General features: G+C 38.0%; 1 protein-coding gene across 2 annotated transcripts; it reads left to right on the plus strand.

Annotated features, from left to right (window-relative positions):
- Nucleotides 1-1,546: 1,546 nt before the first annotated feature.
- LOC116265633 (sterol 3-beta-glucosyltransferase UGT80A2-like) lies at nt 1,547-16,346 on the plus strand. Of its 2 annotated transcripts, XM_031646369.2 has the most exons (14): nt 1,547-2,200; nt 5,304-5,491; nt 5,893-6,141; nt 7,404-7,515; nt 8,254-8,424; nt 9,703-9,766; nt 10,285-10,342; nt 10,742-10,919; nt 13,366-13,499; nt 14,284-14,386; nt 14,487-14,563; nt 14,730-14,777; nt 14,968-15,117; nt 15,905-16,346. In XM_031646369.2, the coding sequence occupies exons 1-14, from the start codon at nt 1,828-1,830 to the stop codon at nt 16,085-16,087; spliced, it is 2,088 nt and encodes a 695-aa protein (XP_031502229.1). In that variant the 5' UTR covers nt 1,547-1,827; the 3' UTR covers nt 16,088-16,346. The 2 variants fall into 2 exon arrangements, with proteins under 2 accessions (XP_031502229.1, XP_031502230.1); XM_031646370.2 differs by lacking the exon at nt 1,547-2,200 and having other exon boundaries at nt 5,350-5,491; nt 5,893-6,127.
- The last annotated feature ends 5,278 nt before the right edge of the window (nt 16,347-21,624 follow it).

Consider the following 21,624-nt stretch of genomic DNA (forward strand, 5'->3'; position numbering starts at 1 on the left):
ACTCAGTCAAGTATTGGAGACGTTTGGTGGCCTAAGATCTTGTCTGATATGTGACTTTTTTAAACGCTGATGAACTCTTTATTAGGATCATACTTCTCTATTCTCCTCTCAGGCATCCATCTATTATTGACCAGCCTTCTTGTGTAGGTTGGGCTGAAAAACTGTGGATTTTTCGTCCGAAGTCAAGTCAAACACAAGATCCTCAATAGGCGTTGAGTTTTCAAATGACTTAAAGGGCTGTTTGATGCATTGGAAATATGGAGTTTGAAAGAAGTTTCCATAAATTTATTTCAAGAATTAAAGAAATGAAAACAAAATCTGGATTTCCAAAACCTATTTGTGTTTGTTGTACTTAGGTGTTTATGTTTCAAGAAATAAATTTGTCAATTAGTTTGATAAGAATGAAAGAAGAAAAAACAAAATAGTTGTATTAAGCATTGCTTGAGAATCCAGTGATAATTTTCTTCATCCCCTTGAGATGGAAGAAAAATTTCGGAAAAAACTTTATAAAAACCAACCCAACGTTCACTTTTTTCATCCCAAATTTGATGGGCAGGAAAAATTTTCAATTTTATTTACATGGTTACAGGAAATATCCTGCCTATCAAACGGACCTTGAATGCAACATTGGAAAAACAATCCTGACCCGGCCGATCCGACTTGGGTCATGAGGAACCGATTTTATTCACAGGCCGATCCAAGGTCGCCAACCTGTCGTAGCCTTTTCTATTTTCATTGTTTTAAAGCTTTCCAGAGTTTTCTGAATTTTAAATATGTTTTTCTTTTCCTTTGATTTTTCTAAGATACATGTAAATAATATTTTCTTCTGAACCGTAACCGGTTCAGATGGAGGCTGAGTCGGCCGATTCACCGAATGGGCCGATTCGGCAGCTATACCTGTAAAGGTTCGATGGCTTCCTCCTGAGATCTTCCAACCTCAATAGCTCCCCGGGGACAAGGTGAAGACAAAATTTGACGTAATAAAAAGTCATGTCCAGCAAAGTACGATCATAAATTACTGACGATGGTGATCATAAATATATTTTTCCCATAGACACTCTATATTCCATTTGTTTAAGTATATATATATATATATATATCCAAACTTTGCGGATCCTGTCTACATTCGATCAATATCTGATTGAGAGATGGATTTCAAATTATGGTTTACACTTTCTTTTTTTAGACAACATAGAAATTATTTTTAATATAGGATATTGAAATGCTGTTGGTTGGAGCTTAAAATCAAATTATTATTTGAAATCCAACTTTCTGTTGTACTCGTTAGCCGAATTTCGTATCAAATCCAAGATTGGATTTGAGCTCGATCCAATATGTGAATTGAATCTGGTATTCTTCACATCACATGACACGAGATCCAGATCCGGTTAAGCCACAGTAATTTTCAGACTTGAACCGAATCGGACCCGATTATCCGGGACCCGACAAGATGGGGTCCGAGACAGCGGAGTGAGCAAGCGCCGCGGAATCGTGTCGGCTCCTTTCCTCTTATTTGTCTTTAACTAGGAGGAAAAACAGATGAGTCTCTCGCATGTCTGCGGCAAAAGCCTAGGGCCCTAGATTTAAGCGATTACCTGGAGTGGTCGGACTACTCTGGCCTCCGGCCTCTCCACCTGCGCCGGCCGGAAAACAGAAAACCCCGCGGTCCGCTGCCCCTGGTTCCGGCCGACCTCGGACGTCCAACCGACGTGGCCTCCGAATTCTTCGCCGAATTACTTGCCAGGCGGCGTTGCTTCAACCGATCTACAACCGCTCTCTCTCTATGCGTATGTATTATATGGACTGAGGAGTAAGGGGTGGTCGGAAATGGAGGATCCCAAGGACGAAGCCGTCGATCGCCCGGAAGGTTCTCGAGATCTTGGCAGCGGAGACGCGGGACCGGACGTTCTGGAGATGAAGAAGCGTGAAACAGTGTTGGTGAATGGAGAGATGGTGCGGGGTGCGGAGCAGAGTGTTTCTCAGAGCAGCGATGGCGGTGGCTGTGGGAACGATGAAGCTGAGGCGTCGCGGTGCGACGGAAGCGGTGGAGAAGGACGTCGGGACGACGGACTTAAAGGTGACTCCGGACGGCGATTGCATGTGGAGCGGAAATTAGGAAATTTGGCGGTTGGCGACATCCATGTTTCCACGGAATGCGTCTCTGAGTTTCAGCCTGGGTGTGGCAGCGAGCATTCCTCAGGTTCGTCCTACTAGTGCCCGTGGATCTTTCTCGGTGCCATTTGAATTCATTATCTTCTAGACGAGAAGCTGTATGAATGAAAAATGAAGTTGAAAAGTCGTCGTCCGACAGTCTGAAGAAAACCATGAAATCTATGCTTCAGCGCACCGGTTTTGTGCATCCACGACATTGCATGAATCGGATGCGGGTTTTCTAACAGTGCTTGAATTGCTAGTGACTAGGTCTTATTGCGGAAATGCTTTCGGCCTTTCTGCTGCTTTTGGATATTTGTTTCGTTTGTTTTCTCTTTCGATTCTCTCGTTATGACATCTGCAAAGTCTTTGAGCGTACTATAGGTGCTCCGTGATATCCAGATACTGAAGGAAGTTCACGAACGTGAATGGACCTGGAATGTTGCCATGTGTTTGACCCCTACTTTTTAGGATGCTGGCATTTGATGCCTAATCTGTAGGAGTTGGTTAACTTTTTCATTTTGTTCCTCGTTTCTTCTAACGGACCACGACATGGTTCGCTCGCTAGACTTGGAGAGTTAATACACTGGTTTTTATTATCATTAGTTACAATCTGCGAACACTTCTGGGCCATGAAGAACAAGCACTGGAGCTTGAAAGCTGATTGTAGAAGGACTTTAGGTGGATATTGGAGCTGTTCTGTTAATGTAATGACACGAGTATTTTTCTGTTGCATAAAAACTGCAAGATCGTGGGGCATTCCTTTCAGAAAACTACAAACTGCCTATTTTTCCTCCACAAGCTTACTGTCACACAACAACTTCTCGTTTTCTCCTACATGCCGAATTTTTGTGGTCCTAAGTTTCCCGAACTGTAAGGATGCTTGGGAACTCTGATCTTGGTTAGGGTCTGTATTTAGCTCGGGCAGCAAGGAAATGACGGGTCACTAGGCAGAAATGGTAATTGCAGAGGACAAAGTCCCATGCATTGATTTTCACAATAGCTTTTGCTGACAAAGCATAGGGGACACACAAACCGCCCATTACAGTAGTCTACCGAGAATGAGTTATTGGCACGAAAGATGTTTGGGTACAAGAAAGATCCAGAGACTTACTTGGAAACATGGCGTTCGGAAGGGGCCACCGGTATAGCTGGAATGCCATGTGTCATACACTTGTCAAGGTGGGGAAAAGCAAATATTTTAACTTGAAAACTTTATAAAGCCACTTGTATGACCATGAGGGTGTATCTGGCCACTAATTATCCACAACGAGAGAAATAAGGAAATGGGCCTCATCTAAAGAACAGTTTCTGTCTGCCTTGTCCCTTCTTAGCTTGATCTTCTGCAGCCTTTCTTTTGCAAGTGTTATTCATGTTAAATAGACCCCAGCTGAGCATAGTTGAAGGTAGCTCCCTCGGGTTTGGTAAACTTAGGCTGCATTTAGCACCCTAAAGGGGGAAAATTTTTTTAGCCAGCTGATGCTTATGCATGTGATGCTTCCATTGACACTTGGACATACTGAGTTGTAGACTGCCAAGTCAACCAGCCATGATATGCATATTTATTTTGCATATTTTATCTATTTGATGGTCTTGAGCATGTTGTTCTGTATCCACTTGTTTCTTTCTTTAAAATTTCATTAAACACATTAGTTTTGCGACTTTAAATTCATTTTTATTGCTTGAACTTCATCGTTTATGAAATGTTCTATTGCTTACACTAAGAACTTTTGGTGCGTGTACTGTCCGACCTTGGAACATGTATAGACACACATGTACAACTGCTTCCATGAAAAATATCACAATGTTTTTGTTTAAGTTATATTTTAAATTTTATTGGGGTTTCTTCTTAACATTTTTATCAGTGTTGTACGTATCGTATAGAAAATACGATACGATACACCCCTTGTATCGTAAATAGGGATGTATCGTGCCTCTGTCATACAATACGTACGATACGGTGTGATACGCCCCGTATCGTACGATACGGGTTGATTCCAAAAAAGGGGAGCTTGAATCCCCCTTTTCGAGTTTTCTTTATAAAAATCCGTCTCTTCTTCATTTATGACCTAGAGATTGTGCCGCCGTGGAGGGAAATCATCGATTTCCATCGTTAAATCATTGATTTTCAAAGTGAAATCATCGATTAAACCATGGATTTGTGCGCGGGTGGCTGATTTCCGTTGGGATGAAAGAGGTTTTTTTAAATCGTGAAAATGAAGAAGAAGAAGAAGATGGAGATGAGGATGAGAATGAATATGATGATGATTATGAATGAGAGTCGAGAGTGCTTTCATTTTATATGTATTTACATTGAACATTTTCACAATTTCATTATCTTGATGAATTTTGATGTTTACGAATGATGAACCGTAACTTTATAGCAATAATAAGTCTATCATTCTGTAAAACATGCTTTTTAAGAATAACATATTATTCTTTATTTTTACTGATTTTTTATATTTTTTTTCAAATTTTATTCGATTTTTTTCTGATTTATTAAAAAAAAAACGATACGGTTACGATACGTTACGATATTTTACGATACGGTGTATCTTAAAGCTAGGCTGATACGACTTTCGATACGCTTTTTACAACATTGATTTTTATAACTAATTTGATTTTTTTCAATGTTTTATAAAAAAAATTTTAATGCCTGAGAGAAACCTCAAACAGTATTTGTGACAATGGTAAAACCCCAAGGCCGTCCTCTTGTTTTGGCTGGGGTTATGGGTTAGCTTTACCATATTTTCTTTACCTCCTATTTGGTTCTTTGTCATTTTTTTTATTCACTGGCTTATGCATTTGAAGAGAGAATTGACTTTAGCAATAGGAATCCCAAGATGTACATTGACTTTCATTTATTTATGTATTCAAAGTATTGGTTAATTCAATGGTCAGATAAACCTTACAATACTGAGAGTACTGATATGAATTTAAATACAGAGTTCCTGAATAATTTTCTTTGGGTTTTTGTTGCCTCAATTGCTCAATGTGGTTCTTGTTACTCAATGCCCTAATCATTTTTTTTCTCTCTCTCTGTATAATGCTGAGGATCAAACATAATGAACATATATGATCTTTCGTGCTCATTTAATTCCTAGAGTTGCTTCTTTTTAGTTAGTCTGATCCTCTGAATGATTCTCTGTCAGGGGTATTTGATAAGGGTTTACATAGAGCAAACACTATGCCCGGTGAGTCTGCAACTACAGATAAATCAGGTTCACCTATAGAGCAGCCAAGATTATCACGATCTAAAACCGAGAAGCGAAGACAAAGTTACATGCAAAATGACCAACCTGCACAAATTTTTGATGTAAAAAGTAGTGCTCGAAAGCAGGTAATGGATGTTTCACTTTGGTTCCATGCTACTCATAGTTGCTAGAGCCTAGAGGCACTAACTTTTTTGTTCACTGTTCTTGTTTTTTGATGGAGATTTTGTTCTGACTAAACCTTTTCTGCAAAGAGAATGAGCAGATACTGTAATCTACTTGTTGATTCCTCCAGCTCTCATGATTGGTGCCATAACATCTAGGTTTTGGTTTTTTGACTATTTTTACACGTAAAGTTGCATATGACTTTATGAACTTCATCCAGCTTCTGCTCATCCCTTGATTGATTATGGTTACCTTATAGGACATTGTCATTGGGTGGCAGTACTTGTTCCATATTAAACATTTTCTGATATTTGACAGCAAGTTTACCTTCTTCCATGTTGTATCTTCACTATCTGGTTTGCAGAGGAAGATGTTGGACAGAATAGCCACTGTGAAAGATGATGGTACAGTCGAGGTTGCGATGGAAGGACATAATCTTGTTTGTGGGCCTGACGTTAATGATGATCTTGTTGGTGGGCCTGAAGTTGATACTGGAACTGAAGATGTTGTGGAGGATCCTGCAGAGGATATCCCACCATTGCAGATTGTTATGCTTATTGTTGGGACCCGAGGAGATGTGCAGCCATTTATTGCAATTGGTAAACGTTTGCAGGTCATCACACTCTTGAGGTTCTGGTCAGATTTTTTTTTTTTTTTTTTTTTTTTGTGTGTGTGTGGAACTAACACATTCTTCTGCTCATATATTTAAAGTTCATGTCTTCAAGAAATACTTCATTAGCCATCGACAAACATGTGTTTTGCCAGAAATTCATTCCATTGAGCAGCAAATATTTTTGCTTAACCAATCACTGCTACAATAAGATACCATAAAAAAAAAGTTGGACAAATGGTAGATTAATCTGTCAAGGAAAAATGTTTCCATGATATTAGTCACAAAACCAGTACTTTTAGCTTCACTTTTGTGAAAATCCAAAATGACCCAGGTGTGGTTGGGTTTGATGTGTTTGTTTTTTCTTTTTTTGGGTGGGGGGCGGGGGGGGGGGAGTTGTTGTGGGAGGAGTTTGCCTTTTGTAGCAGGTAGATGCACATAGGGGTTCTTACAGGGTGCTACATAAGCAATACCACTGTTACCTAGCTATGTAATGTCATCTCTTGAAGGAGGTCAATCATTTGTTGCTGGGTGTGGGTATCTGTATTGGATTTGCTGTATTCAATCATTACTGGTGTTTGGATGCGCTCAAGTTCATTGACCTGGATCTGTCCACATAGGGATGGATATTAGACTCAATATTGAGTCAAAGTTGAACACAGTTAAAATTATATATTTGTTACCTTATTTTCTTATTTGTTACCTTATTCTCTTGACAGTTTTTATGTAATGCTTTTACTAAAATAAATTTTTCATTTATTTATTTTCGCTTTTGAGGTTAACAAACTTCTGGCATATGATTCTTTTTCTTTTACATATTTGAGTAAATGATTCTTATGTTTGCTAATCGTTTTTTTTCTTTTTTTGACTATACGTTTGACATTTCTAGGTTCAGTTTATTTTTTTAATTCAATTTTGTCTTGAAATTGTATTTTTGCAATAAATCATGTGAATAACATCTATATGACGGGTTGAAATTTTGATGCCTAGGTGAACACATAAAAAAGCGTACCATAGCAATGTACTATATGTTTCCCATATATCTAGATGACTGAATATTGTTTGTGCAGGCCCATGCCTTAGTTATTTTGAAAATGCTGGAGGCATCCACACCTGCAATGATGTGACATAGATGTGGATATATAGCTCGATTTTGTGATAGAACTGCACAATATGGATTACAGTATTATATGGTAGATGTAGCTAATCTTTTTTGTTATTGTATTGTGCTTTCTGAATCTGAGTATTTTCTTGATACAACTCAGGAATATGGTCATCGTGTTCGATTAGCAACTCATTCAAATTTTGAGGAATTTGTGTTGACTGCTGGGTTGGAGTTTTACCCCTTAGGCGGTGACCCCAAGGTTCTTGCTGGTTGTAAGTAATCTTGTCTTATGATTTCCCTCTGTTTACCTTTTTTACTTTTGTTTCAGTTGATTTCAGGAAGTTTTTCCACATTAGTTACAGCATTCTGTGAGAATCACTCTTAAGTGGTTCTTAATGTTCTGCATGATCATGTGGAACCTTTGTGTTTCCAAATTCCAGCGGAGCATACTCTCACTTTTTCTTCTATTAAATTTTTATGCCTGTATCCAAACATTATGCATTTTTCCTGCCAGCATCAAATGATTTTTGTGCATGTTGGTGATAGAGAATGCAGTAAACCATTTCAGAAAGCAAAATTTTGGTCTTCCAATCGGATGGTTGCCATTTTCTTACGTGCCAAAACCTTTTCTACTTCTAGCTTGATCCACTGAGCAATCCTGATATCTATTTCCATGCTAGCTTTGACCTTTTCTGCTATGAGCATTATGCTTGCTGATTGTTATTTTGCTAACTTGTGTCTGACTTGGCTTATATAATTGCACACGGTAAGTCATGTCTGTTATGTTATCTATTTTAACCTATATATTCAGTTTCGAAGTGTTCCGCTTTTGATATATGTGAAACTGATCCCTGTTGATCCCTGTTGCATAAAAGAAGTTTGACAGTCCTGTATGCATTTTGCACACTTTAAACAGTACAACAAAATTAGATTTGAATGATTTGGCTTTTTCAGTCTGCATGTGTTTCTTCTTGTAAACCTTTTTCAATGATGGCTTTGCTTTTGTTTAGATATGGTCAAGAACAAAGGATTTTTGCCATCTGGTCCTTCGGAAATACCTATTCAGCGAAAACAAATAAAGGAGATCATTAATTCTTTGTTCCCAGCTTGTCGGGAACCGTATCCAGAGTCTGGAATTGCTTTCAAAGCACAGGCAATAATTGCTAATCCCCCTGCATATGGTATGATCTGTTTTCTTGTCCCATTCTTTATTTTTGGGTGTTGAAAAGGCAACCGTTTTGCTTGTTGATTCTTATGTGCTTGGCTGCTTGATCTATGTGGTCATACTCTTTTCCAAACACCATGCATGTCAAGACATTTCTGTAGGTCTGGGATTTCTTTCATCTCTTTGTGCATGTAGGGTGACCAAGATAATCTGTTTTTAGGTTGTCTATTGTCTATAGTGATGCATTTTGGTGGAATCTAAATATCCAACTCCCAGAAAAGGTGGCTCAATTTATGGTACAACTTTAGTGAGTATTCAGGTCTAAGGCTTGGTTCATAAAAAGGTGAATAAAGATGGTAGCTTTTGTGTAAAATCATTGAAGGCTTCACTTGGAAGCGTTCTGTGAGCTTTGTTCTTGAATCTCTTCGTGAGAATTTAGCTAGCAGATCCAAATATGATGAAACTAGAAGTGCCTCCGACTGATTTATGTTCCCTGATTTTGGAACAATCTGAGCTTATTGGCGACAATATGGAAAAAAGGCTTAAGCAGCGTGTTTTAATTGTAGGTTGAGGCTATGAATAATGCCACCAGTCTATGACTCATCTGTCAAGTGTAGTTACTGAAGACGCCCTGTCTAATTCTTCTGTAGTTTAAACTTCGCTAGTACATGCCTTAGTTTTTTGTTTTTTATGGTTTGACTTGTTGATTTGTCCTGTAAGCACAAGTTACTATGTCACATGAGTGTGGCTATGGCAAGTGTATTTACAACTGGTGAGCAAGTTCAGACTACCATGCCAATTGGAGAATCCACACCTGCATGAGAGTTGCAGCATGTATAGGCAGCTACTGTGAGACATAAATATGGTTCTCTGCAAACTTATGGGAGTCCCTGAAGACCTGCACTTATTGAAATCTTATTTTTACTAAATTCATCAGCTTTTGTCGCTCAATGAATTGAGGATTTTTTGACTAGCGGGATGCATGATTGAATCTATATGTGCAAATGCCCAACTAGAATTCCAAATTGTTTTCTTTGGGTAGCATGGATATAAAGGCCATATTTTTTGTCATATGGCATGGTTTTGTTCTATCTTTAAAAGCCATCATGATGCCAGTAAGAACAATTAATGTTGAGAAGTCATGGATTTGTCATGGCATTCATGACAACTGGTTATCCTCACAAATCATGACACTGCAAGTGCCTTCACAACTTGAATTTCTAGTTCAAGGTGCTGTTTAAAGTTTAAACTTTGGGCTCTTTGTTTTGCATGTAATGTTGGTGTTGATGTTCAGGACATATTCATGTGGCAGAGGCGTTAGGGATACCACTTCACATATTTTTCACAATGCCTTGGACGTAAGTTGTGCTACTCACCATAAAACTGTTAACTCTAACTGCTATTTAACCTGTGGACCAATAGGTAGTCAGTAGCCGTTATGATGGTTTCACATGTTAAACAATGGCCATTTCTTTGCTATGCAGACTATTGTACCTAAGAATTTGGTTCCGTGGTTAAAAAAAACAGGTAAATGGGCATTGGCTTTATATACACGAAGCCCCCATGAAAGGGATGTCTCTTTTGATGGGATATTAAGTCTAGTTCGACACGTGAAAGAGTGCCTGTATGGAAAACTTGGATGGCCCTCTGAGGTCTCCAACATAGATCCAATTCCAAGCATAAATGTTACTCGGTTTGTTGTTGTTACCCCCCAATGCAAACATCCGTTTATCTGGAACCAGTCCAGCAGACTTCGATAAATTAGTTCTGTTCACCTTCAATCTCATTGACTGTCAATCCTGATTTTGGCATTTTGCACATTTCATAGCATTGGCTGGTTAAAGGTGATTAATGCGGTTTTTTTTGTTCATCATAGGCCAACAAGTGAGTTTCCACATCCTCTATCTCGTGTCAAGCAACCAGCAGGATATAGAGTGAGTATTCACTTTTCTCAAACTTTTTTTTTTAGCAGATATGGTGTGGTTTGCAAACTCATGGTCATAAAATGTTTTGAGGTCATCGCAATCTGTACTAGCTAGTACAATTTGATCATTCTTTATGCAAGTGATACAGCCACTAAGATGAAGATACCATCATTATCAATGCTCATTGTTGGTCATTGATGATGACTATGTAAGGGGAGAGCTTAGAGCATGTTAAGCTTTTTTAGAATCTACTCACGTTTCACTATGTTTATAATTTTTCTTGAAAGCAAATCTACTTATAATGTGTTCTCCTTAAAACATCAAATGCTATAATATCAAAATTCATTTATGTTGCCTTTCTTTTTGGTTGGAAGTATTCTAACACATACTTTAGTGTTCATTTTGCAGCTCTCATATCAAATTGTGGATTCATTAATTTGGCTGGGAATTCGAGACATGATCAATGATTTTAGGAAGAAAAAGCTCAAATTACGACCCGTCACATATCTGAGTGGTACCCAAGGTTCTTCCTCTGATGTGCCTACTGGGTACATTTGGAGTCCTCACCTTGTTCCAAAACCAAAAGGTATAATGTCTTCATAATGTGTTCTGGTAAAATGTTATATACAATTTGTACGTGTTCATTGTTCTTGCAAGTGGGTACAGTTTGTGAATGATTGAACTTATGATAGGTTACTTACTTCCTCTGTGTAAGCACCTTTTTCTTCCTTTTAGACCTTAAATGTTATCATTGCAGAAAAAGTTGAGAATGTTCGTAACTTCTAAGAACTTATGAGAACCCAGTGGATGATGGCCACTAGTGTTATTACAGGCATATGCCTCAATGCATGAGGCATGCGCCTTGCCATGCGCCACCGACCTCCACATGCATTGATGCATGCCCTGAGGCATGCGCCTCTACCCAGCAAGGCGTATGCCTCTGGCAGATGCATGAGGCGTGCCTGAAGCGCGCACCTTAAGTGGCTGCCAATTCACTAGGAGGCATCCTGCTCAGTTGCTTATGAGCCATTCTCAAGACTTTTGGATCCATCATTCAGTTAAACATCGTGCCCTCCCCAGAAAACTATCCAAAAGAACAGTTCCTCCATTCTGCTCCTCTCCTTGCTTCTCTTCTCTGCAACTAGAAAAAAGAGAAAAAAAAAGTGATCGGTTGTCCTCCTCTCTTATCCTCTCCTTACTTAATCAGTGGCTCTCATAATTCAACAAACAGCCAGTCGTCTTCTCTATTTTGCCAACTCTCCCCTTTTCATCTACAGAGCCCATTGAAGCTCCCTTTGCTGGGCATGCCAATCCCGCGAATCTCCCAGCTCCATCGCTCAAGTCTCTCTCTCCCTCCCTCCCTCTATGTGTGCGTGTGTGTGCGCACGCACGTGTGTTTTGTGATTAATGCATGTATCTTTTTCTTTTTTTAAAAAAATTTCATATGGTTATGTTTATGTTTGGCATATTTTTGTTTTGTTTAATTTTTTCTCTGTAGCATGGTATAATTTAGCTAATGTTGGATGAAATTGGTGAATGTTGGATCTAACGAAGTGATATGGTGGATGAAATCAGGGAATTTAGTAAATGTTGGATAAAATTGCAGAATTCAGTGAATTTATTGAACTTGTAAACATTGAATGAAATAGGTTCTGTCAAAAGTATGTTCTTTAAAAGTTAAAACTTTAAATAAAAGCAAGGAATGCTTTTTTCTTTTGCATCTGCAATACTTATAAAGTATTAAATATTTCATGTACTTTGATTAAAATTATAGATAGCAGTTAATTAAAATTCTGTCTGCACAGCAAATGGCAGAACAGTGTCATTGGTTGTTTCTGATTTTGGTATGAGAAAAGAATGCTTTTCGCTTGTTGTTTTTTATTTTTGACATTATCTTTATGGATATTATATACTAGGCAATTTTTGTTCTGAAACTTATGCTTCACCAAGCATTGCTTGGGTACGCCTTGCTTCCTAGGCTTGGTGCATCGCTTCGCCTTCTCGCACTTAACAACATTGATGGCTTCTACTTCTTGGTCAAATTACAAGGGTTTTTCCTGGAGTCCTTTTGTGATTGTGTCTGCAAGCGGGTTACAGAAATCCAAGTTTTGGGCAGAAAGGGATTGTGGACCATGCAACAACATGGTAAAGGAATATGGCTCCATATGGTGCTGTACTCACATTAAATTTCAAAAATAAAATTAGATGTGCAATTCAAATTTAACATCAAGTTTATTTTTCATTTTTAATTCAGATACGCTGAGTAAGGCACTGTAATGCAAATATAGATGCCATAGAACTGAGTATCCTGGGTCACTGCTTATCAGGATGGCAAATTAACATAAAATTGAAAAGGAACTTCTTGATTCAAATTATTGCCATATTGTATTAAATCCTGCCAAATGCAAGCTAGTCTAGTTTGTGTTTTCTAAGGGATAGTAGACTAAATAAATTAAACCTGTTGCTGAATATGATCCAAATCCAAACAGGTCTAGAATAAGTGGCAAAGATGGTATATCAAAAGCTCTTATTAATTATTATATTTGATTTTCTTTGAGCGGGCACATAGTCAACAGTAGGCTGTTGTAATCAAATTTTTGTTATTTAAAGCTTTTGGGTCTGTCACAGTAATCACTAAATTTGTAGCACTTTGGGTGTGTGCCATGTATGAGAAAGACAGTAAAATCATTTTAATGCATCACAGTGGGGTGGCCATTGTCAGCTGTGTCACGGGAAAGTGAACCTCAACTTTCATGTTGCAGACAGTAAAATCATTTTAATGCATTACAGTGGGGTGGCCATGGTCGTCAGCTGTGTCACATGAAAGTGAACCTCAACTTTCATGTTGCTTTTGTTTTGGATTTTGTCAGACTGGATAACATATATTTTGTTTGTCCCTTATTTTGTGATTGCACTTGTTAGTTGGATATGAATTTCACTGTATGGTAGGAGTGTCTAGACAACTTCGCATTTTTTGCATGGTGTGCGAGTGTGACATATTGAAAGTCTCTCTCTCTCTGACCGTTTTGCAGATTGGGGCCCAAAGGTTGATGTGGTTGGCTTTTGCTTTCTTGACCTCGCAACAAACTATAAGCCTCCAGAGTCACTGATACAGTTTATAAAGAAGGATAAGAAAAAGCCCATCTATATTGGATTTGGTAGTCTTGTAAGTTTCTGATCTGTTTTGTTCTGGTTATATTGCTGTTGCAGCTACTGAAATGTGTAATTCACTTTGTATCACGATGATCTATATCCTAAAAATGATGTGCACTGAGTGCAATTGGTTATGATTGAACGTGTTGCATGAGAAGTTGATTTTGTTAGTCAAGTAGTTCTGCACCATATAATTCCTATCATTATTAAAAAGTATATTTAGGTGATATGTACTCCAGTCCATTTTTCTCTTACCAATGTTTTGATGAAATCACACGATTGAGATTATTTTGAATTTTATGAATCCTCTATGTATGCAAAGTAAGAATGCTCGATATTAGGCCCCATGAAACTATGTAGGCACTCATCAGAGCTGCTTTTATGTCTTTATATAAAACAAAATATTTCCTCCAATAGTTTATATCTTTTGTCGAGTGTTCTCTTGCTTGAATATAATCTCATCAGACCTGCTTATTCCTGTTTATAGAGAGAGAGAGAGAGATTTTCAGGTACCATTCTTCGTGGTACGTTTGCAGTCCCGCAAGTTGCTTGTACTTCTGGTTATTCAATCTTAAGTAATTATTGATGTGATTCAGTGAGCTGCATGAATCTCCTGCCTTTTCCCAGTCTATTGTATTAATGTTTGTTCAGTATCAACCTTGAATGCTTTGCTCGTTTATCACTCCTTGTTTTTTTTTCTCTCACATCATGTTCAACTTCATGGTATAATGTTCTTGTATTTGGTGAATTTGAAACTAATGGTTGTTTTTGTTCTCCTTTTTTGGGTATGTCTGAAGCCTGTTCAACAACCAGATACGATGACTCGGATCATAGTGGAAGCATTGGAAAAAACCCATCAGAGAGGAATTATTAACAAGGGCTGGGGTGGTCTTGGAAACTGTATGCAGTTGTCTATAAGTCACATCAGAAATTAACATTTCATTTATTTGCTTGCACTAGAAACTGTAAACTGTATGCATACTAATTGTGAGTTTGCCAGTGGCAGAAGGTAAGGACTTTGTGTATTTGCTTGACAACTGCCCTCACGATTGGCTTTTCCTGCATTGTGCTGCTGTGGTAAGACTACTTGAAATTGCCATCAGTCTTTTTTTTTTTTGAGGTGGTGATTAAAGGGCAAAAAAAACTATTAACTTGGGTTATATGGGCTGGTCTCTTCTCCTTATATTATCAGCTTGGGAATCAAATTAAAGTTTAGTCAAGATATCTCATTTGTTTCTTGTAGGTTCATCATGGTGGCGCGGGGACAACTGCTGCTGGGCTTAAGGCTGGGGTAACTGCCACATTTATCATCAGAGAATTTTGTTTCTTGGGTAGCTAGATATAATCTGTTCAAATAAGAATATCCTACCAATAACAGAAATACGTTCTGTTCATATTTGGGTTCATTTCTTTAATGCCTCATTCCCAGATTTAAGCTTGGAATGGTCTAAATTTCTAATTCTTTCATTGAATTTCTGCAGTGCCCTACAACTATTGTGCCATTTTTTGGAGACCAGCCCTTCTGGGGGGAGAGAGTTCATGCCAGGGGATTAGGACCACCTCCTATTCCTGTAGATGAGTTCTCATTAGAGAAGCTAGTTGAAGCAATCAATGTCATGCTCAAGCCTGAGGTATGTGCTTACTTAGTTATGGCATTGTCACATTCTGATTCATTCTAAAGCAACAAGAGTTTTGTAGTACAATCACTTGTCAGACCCACCAGGGGCAGAAAACTCAGATGGTATATGTAATCATCATTTCATTCAGATCAAATAGGTTTCCCTATCAGGCTATCACTAGAATCCTTCTGGTGGGTCGGTCTTCATAAGTAGTGGATGAAATCTTCACTCGATTGACAACATTGATGGCCATCATTCATCTTTTTTTGCATGTGTGTTAACCATTCCAAGTTGCATGAGAATTTTACCCACGTGAAATGCATCGGCGCTGGCTTGCATGTTTAGCTTGGCAGTGTCTGCCAGATCTTAACATTTCTCATCTTCTGAGAGTTTTAAAGAGTCTGCTTGAGAGGCTTGGTTCTGTGGGAGATGAGAGAGAGAGATGCCAGCATGGGAGATGATAGATTTCGTTGAAGGGATGTGACCTCCACAGTCATTCCCGTCCCCCATTTCCTTATTTCTGGAGAGTTCAAAGGGATGCGTGGGGATTAGGAAGCCCATAAACCTCCATTGTATCTTTGTCTCTGCTTTCGTTTCCAATCTCCAACCACAGCGTACAGTACACAGACTGCGCAGACCATGCATTACTGCTATGTGTTTTCTCTTAATCCTGGGTTGGGTCATTTGTTATTTATGACTAGGATCTTTATCTTTTCAAATTAGAACTGCAACATCTGGAAATGAGAAAAAAATGGATCATGAGTCATGGCTTTCTCTGTTGCATGAAAAAATTCTGCAGGTCAAAGAAAGGGCAGGAGAGTTGGCAACGTTATTGGCATCAGAAGATGGAGTGACAGGTGCAGTCAAAGCCTTCCATAAGCATCTTCCACGGAAAATGCCACCAGCTTTAACCACACCCATGCCGCCAAGTTTATTAGGGAACTGTTTCAGCTCAGTGACGAAATGTTTTGGATGTACGTAACTGCTGAACATCAAGTGTGATTGTATCACTCGAAACTTCTTGGCCATTTCTCTCAAGGAGCATGTCTAAAGCGTCAGCAAAGAAGGGAAGATGAGGTTTGTTGTGTTTGCGTTTGCCTGTTCCCGTTGTATTCATTCCTATTTCATGCCACATAAAGATCTTATATTTGTTCAATCCAATGGCGGCCCACTTTCCTGTTAGTGGAACTTGTTTGTTGTGGATAGTCCGCTCTTATTATATCTACAATATCTGATGATCACGAAGTCTCTCTCTCTCTCTCTCTCTCTTTCCTTCTCTCTCTGCGTGTGCGTGTGTTAGGTCAAAGTGCACCAGATTATATAAGGTGGGATCCAGCGAGGGAATGTTGTGTAATTTAAGTTTATTTTCTCCCCATCACTAGTGTTGGTGGTCAATAAGAAAAAAAAAAATCTCATGATTTTATCCATGAAAGATTTTAAAAAATTATGTATACGAGTTCCCTCTTAGGCGAACCTAAATCTGGTTTAACGGTTTTGTTGGAGTCTGGTCCACTATTGTCCGCAAGGCCGTGATTAGTGGCGGCGCTGCTGCAGAAAAGACCAGAGCTTTATGTATAAGGTAGGTCCCATGATGTGGGGTAACTTTTTGGTTAATTATTGTCGACAGGGAGATGAAGATTGAGTTGTTGATTCCAGGTGGGACTCCAGCTTCCTGAAAACCACAGCATAAGCGAGTGGACTTCCCAGTCTTGTAACAAAATGGGGTTTAAATATAATATCTTCTCTGCTAATGGATGTTAACAAAGTTATCAACACGGAAATGTACGCTAGAGAGAGAGAGAGAGAGAGAGAGGGAGAGAGCTTTCTTAATGTCTTGGACATAGATAACTTATCGGATGATGTATTGTTTTCTTTTTGCTGTCGATAATGATCTATGGATATGTTATTGACCTAATCATAAATGGTCAAGTTGAATGCAGGTACAAAATTGCTAAGATTATCGTTATATACAAAATAAACCATTGATAATTTTTTGCTAAAACATGATCTGCCAATCATGTCACTGCACAAATTTTAACAGGTCCTTTCCGTGCAGTATGTGAAATGGGATTTTCAGCAGCCAGACATATCTAACCTCTCTGGGATCTTAATTCATTCTCAACAAGGTGGATCATTTTCACGTTCAACGTCGAACAGTTCGCACTCTAATCGTTGAGTAAATCTAGCAACCCTTTTGCTTTCCTGTTTTTGTGGCAAATTCCTTCGAGCTTCATCTAATTGTAAAGTTAGAATGATAATAAATAACATTTCCGCTTTTTGGGGACGAAGGCCTACGGTAGTACTGGAACCTGCAATAAAAGAGCGAGTGACACGTTGAGTGTCCATGATAGTGACCGTATTGATTTGCCAATTCGATCGCGTCCCTCTCATGGAATTTTAATTATATCAAAGGCATCTGATCTGCCCAAGTGAGTGGCTTACTGGGTGCATGAGGCTGTGAGAGAGAGAGAGAGAGAGAGTTCACTTTATATGTTCACCTGGCCTATATATTAAAGTTTTAAAAAATTTTATTTTGGTTCATGTTTAAATTTTGAAATCATAGTTCATCCTGAAAAATTCTTAGCTCCGCCCCTATATATATATATATATATATATGTGGACTCACCTCAGTAAATCACACATGTGACTTTGTTGTGAGATAGAATTGGCTTTATAAAGCGGATTGGTTGGTGCGCTAATAAATAAAATTTTCTAAGATTGTAGTCCAAATCTAATACTTGGCTACCATGCCCGTCCAGTATTAGGGTTTCTTCTTCTTCTTCTTCTTCTCTCTCTCTCTAGAAAGCAGGTTAATTTATTCTCTACTAAATAAATCTATCTAAAGATGTGGCCCAAATTCAATACTTGGCTGTCCTCGTCCGTATGTATCTTTGGGTTCCTTTTAGCTCTCTCTCTCTCTCTCTCTCTCTCTCTCTCTCTCTCTCTAGCTCTCATTGACCTCACATTATAGTGGAGAGTGCTTCAACAGAGTATATTTACCCCCCATCTCCGGCTATAACCGTTGAATGCTTTATTCTAATGAAGAGACTGAAAGCAAATCTTTTTCCAAAATATTTGCCGGTATAATGCCTGTGTCGGCCAAATCTCGCCGGTCCAGATGCGTATAGCCGTTAAGTAAACCGATACAATTCTGATACCAATGTTTAAAAACATTGATGAACAGTTTGTAAATTGTACAATAATGAGTTGGTACCATTGTGAAGAGTGGGGAAAAAAAGATTTGAGTAAAATAAAAGTAACCTTATCATGTGCCAGGAATAGTAATTTGATTGCAAGCCACCAAAAAATTGTTTTCAGATCATGATGTCAGACTGCGCCGAATTGCTAATAATTTTTTTTCCATTAGATCGCAATATCATTACGATGCGGATTCCTGCTCTAATGTTTTAAAATAGTTGTATATGCGTATATAGTTATATATATTGAAGACAGTGAATTTAGAACTGTGGAATCTGGCATTAGTAGGAGGTACATGCAAAATAGAAAAATATTTGTGCAAGGTACATAGGGGACATGGGTAGAGAATCTTTCACTTTCTTTTGGAAAAATTGACTGTGAATGGCTTTGAACATGCAACTTCGACTATCTATTCTCATACTTGTCTAAGTGCAGGCAGAGCCAGTCATTTTTATGAGGGGCCCGAATTATAGTATTAATTTTTTAACAGGGGCCGAAATATAATTTGTTCGAAGTTTTTGTATATACAATAAATGATTTTTTTCTTTTAAATTTACATGTAAATTTAAAAAAAAATTGAAGAGTTGGGGGGTTTTAAAAAAAAAAATACATGTAAACTTAATATTTGTTAGCCTATTCTCTTAAACAGTTTTTATATTATGCTTTTGCTATAATAAAATTTTCATTTATTTGTTTTCGCTTTTGAGGTTAACAAACTTCCGACATATGATTCTTTTTCTCTGACTTTTTTGATAAGTGATTCTTATGTTCGCTAATCGTTTATTTATTTTTTTCTTTTACTATATAGTTGAACTTTTTAGGTTCCATTTATTTTCTTTAATTCAATTTTGTCTTGAGATTATATTTTTGCAATAAATCATGTGAATAGCATCTATATGGACGGGTTGAAAAACGTAGACGAGCCAAGAGGTCCTGGGGTGGGGATCATTCTGATCCTCACCTGGCTTGTTATGCCGGTGGATGGGCCGGTAGATTGCTTGATTGGTAGTGACCTGCCATTGCTGCTCTGCATGGCGCTCCGGCAGAGCGTGATGGGACGATAGATTATGAGAGACTTATCGACCTTAGTAGCCTGTAGTATACTGTGGAAGGAATCGTCCTTTTCTTTCTTAGATCCAATGAAACTTTTGTCATTTGCTTATCTCACAGTCTTTATGCAACATTTTTCACACCTACCTTGGTTTAGATGCATGTGCATATGGGGTTCGACATGTCCACTTTGTGCATACACCATTAATTCTTCAGTAATTAGCTCTAGTGAACCAATCTGATCCCTGCAGCTTCTTACCATGGACGAGTTTCACGATAGAACAAGTCTGCTGTGAGCTGAGAAAATAACAATCAACTGAAGTAAGCAGTTTTCTCTAACAGGCCAGGGCTCTTGATGATTCCATTTCTCAAAATTCAGAAAGCCAAGATATCGGTTTCCTTTAGAGAATTGTTCGCAAGTACTTGAACGAAAGAGTATTACTTCAAAAACTTACAAATGTATGAAATATGTTAGACAATTAATTACTTCAAGCCGGATTGAGCATTGGATCCATTACTCCCATAGTTTACAACTCCTCAACTGTTTGAAAGTCTAATATTGATCCCAGCTTTCTTTTACCATGTTCTATAAACTTATACCCAAATTAATTTTACAAAACTTTATTAGATATATATATATATATATATATATACCCCCCTGGCACTGCCCCTGCGCACAACACCTTTCCATTACGGAGGCAAAAACCACCAGTGAATTAGAAAGAAGTAGAAAAATGTATAGTGGGCCACTTATCTTCTTTGAAAATTATTAGTTCTCAGAATTATTATCTATATTTAATTTATATATATATATATATATAATTTTTGGATGAACATAAGGTTGACAACCCATCGCTTGAAAGAAAAATACTCAAAGGCTCCACCATTCCCCTGCCTCCAGCGTTCTAGGCTGTATAAGGATTTAGGTGGGGGTATAGGCATAGCACTCATAAGAATCAAATAAGTGACTCTGCTTTTTTCTGACCAGCCATGCCAACCATACGGAAGATCGTGGAGAATGTGTATATATAGTTGTTTTTGCTACTGAATAAGACCCAAGTGTTCAATTCCCTCAAGTACAATAACTTCTTTTGGGCAGGCATTGTCAGAATGTAGCAAGAAGTAAAAGTTTTCCTCCTATAGCTACTAAAGTGATCCATTGTTCTACAAAGAGTATAATTTATATGGTGTATTTAGTAAGATCTGCTATCGAATCATCTGGTTATATTTTCCAATTTTCTCACAGGCTCATAATTCTTAATATTTGACAGGATGTAGAAAACCCCAAAAAATAACATTTCAGGTCTTTACTACTTACAAAAGAACATGCTAGTTATATCTAAACTTTAGAGAACACACATTTAAAAGACTGCAACAAAAAATTCACTGCTATCCAGAGCACATCTAACGCAAACCATTTCCGCCAGTTTACATAAGCTGATGACATCCATGGACAAAAAGAAATGATATTTGGCAGCAGCAAATCTAGAGGCAGTGGGAATGAGGTGAAGAAATACTGCCAAACCTATCATACATGCATCCTTGGAAATAATAGAGTTGATATTTCTTACAAAATTACAAACCACATAATGCAGGTTAAGGATTTGGATTCATGTGTACCCAAGTAAATCTTCTTCCCTCCAAAGCCAATAATTGCTTTCTTACAGGTGGAACTTAGAATAAACAAATTTTAGACACTTGGCAATCAGGTATTCTCCAAACAAGTTTTTCTGTGGAATATCAATTTCCAATGAAGAACATTCTTGAACTTGATAGACTGTACCCTTAATTTTCCTCCTTTCTTCCCTATGATTTAAGAAAGAGCATTGACCCAAAACGATTGGAGGATTATTCTTATCTGAAGGCGATAAATTTTTTAATTCGACAAAATTATAACTATCCAATATAGCACAAATGATTGCTAAAATTTAGAGATATGTGCTCTAATCTACCAATTGATAAACTAACTTCCTTAACTTAACTATCTCAAATATCTATTGAACTATTTATTGGATTGACCCTTACAGGATTCGGAGGGACGTAGTGTAGCTTATCGGATTGGCGGCACAATGAAAGATAGGCTGTCACCTCTATTTCCATGATGACTAATTTCTTGTATGACGTTTAGTTGACAGGTGTTTCACTTCTCACGTAGGTTCCAAAGTAACACTGAATCCTCAAGACACCCGAAAAGAGGGAGGGATTTCAACCTCCCCTCCCATGGAACAAGATGAATTATATACAATCTGATTTTCTATGTGTTTAGCTGAA

The sequence above is a fragment of the Nymphaea colorata genome, chromosome 12 (genome assembly GCF_008831285.2).
Source record: "Nymphaea colorata isolate Beijing-Zhang1983 chromosome 12, ASM883128v2, whole genome shotgun sequence".
Taxonomy (NCBI): Eukaryota; Viridiplantae; Streptophyta; class Magnoliopsida; order Nymphaeales; family Nymphaeaceae; genus Nymphaea; species Nymphaea colorata.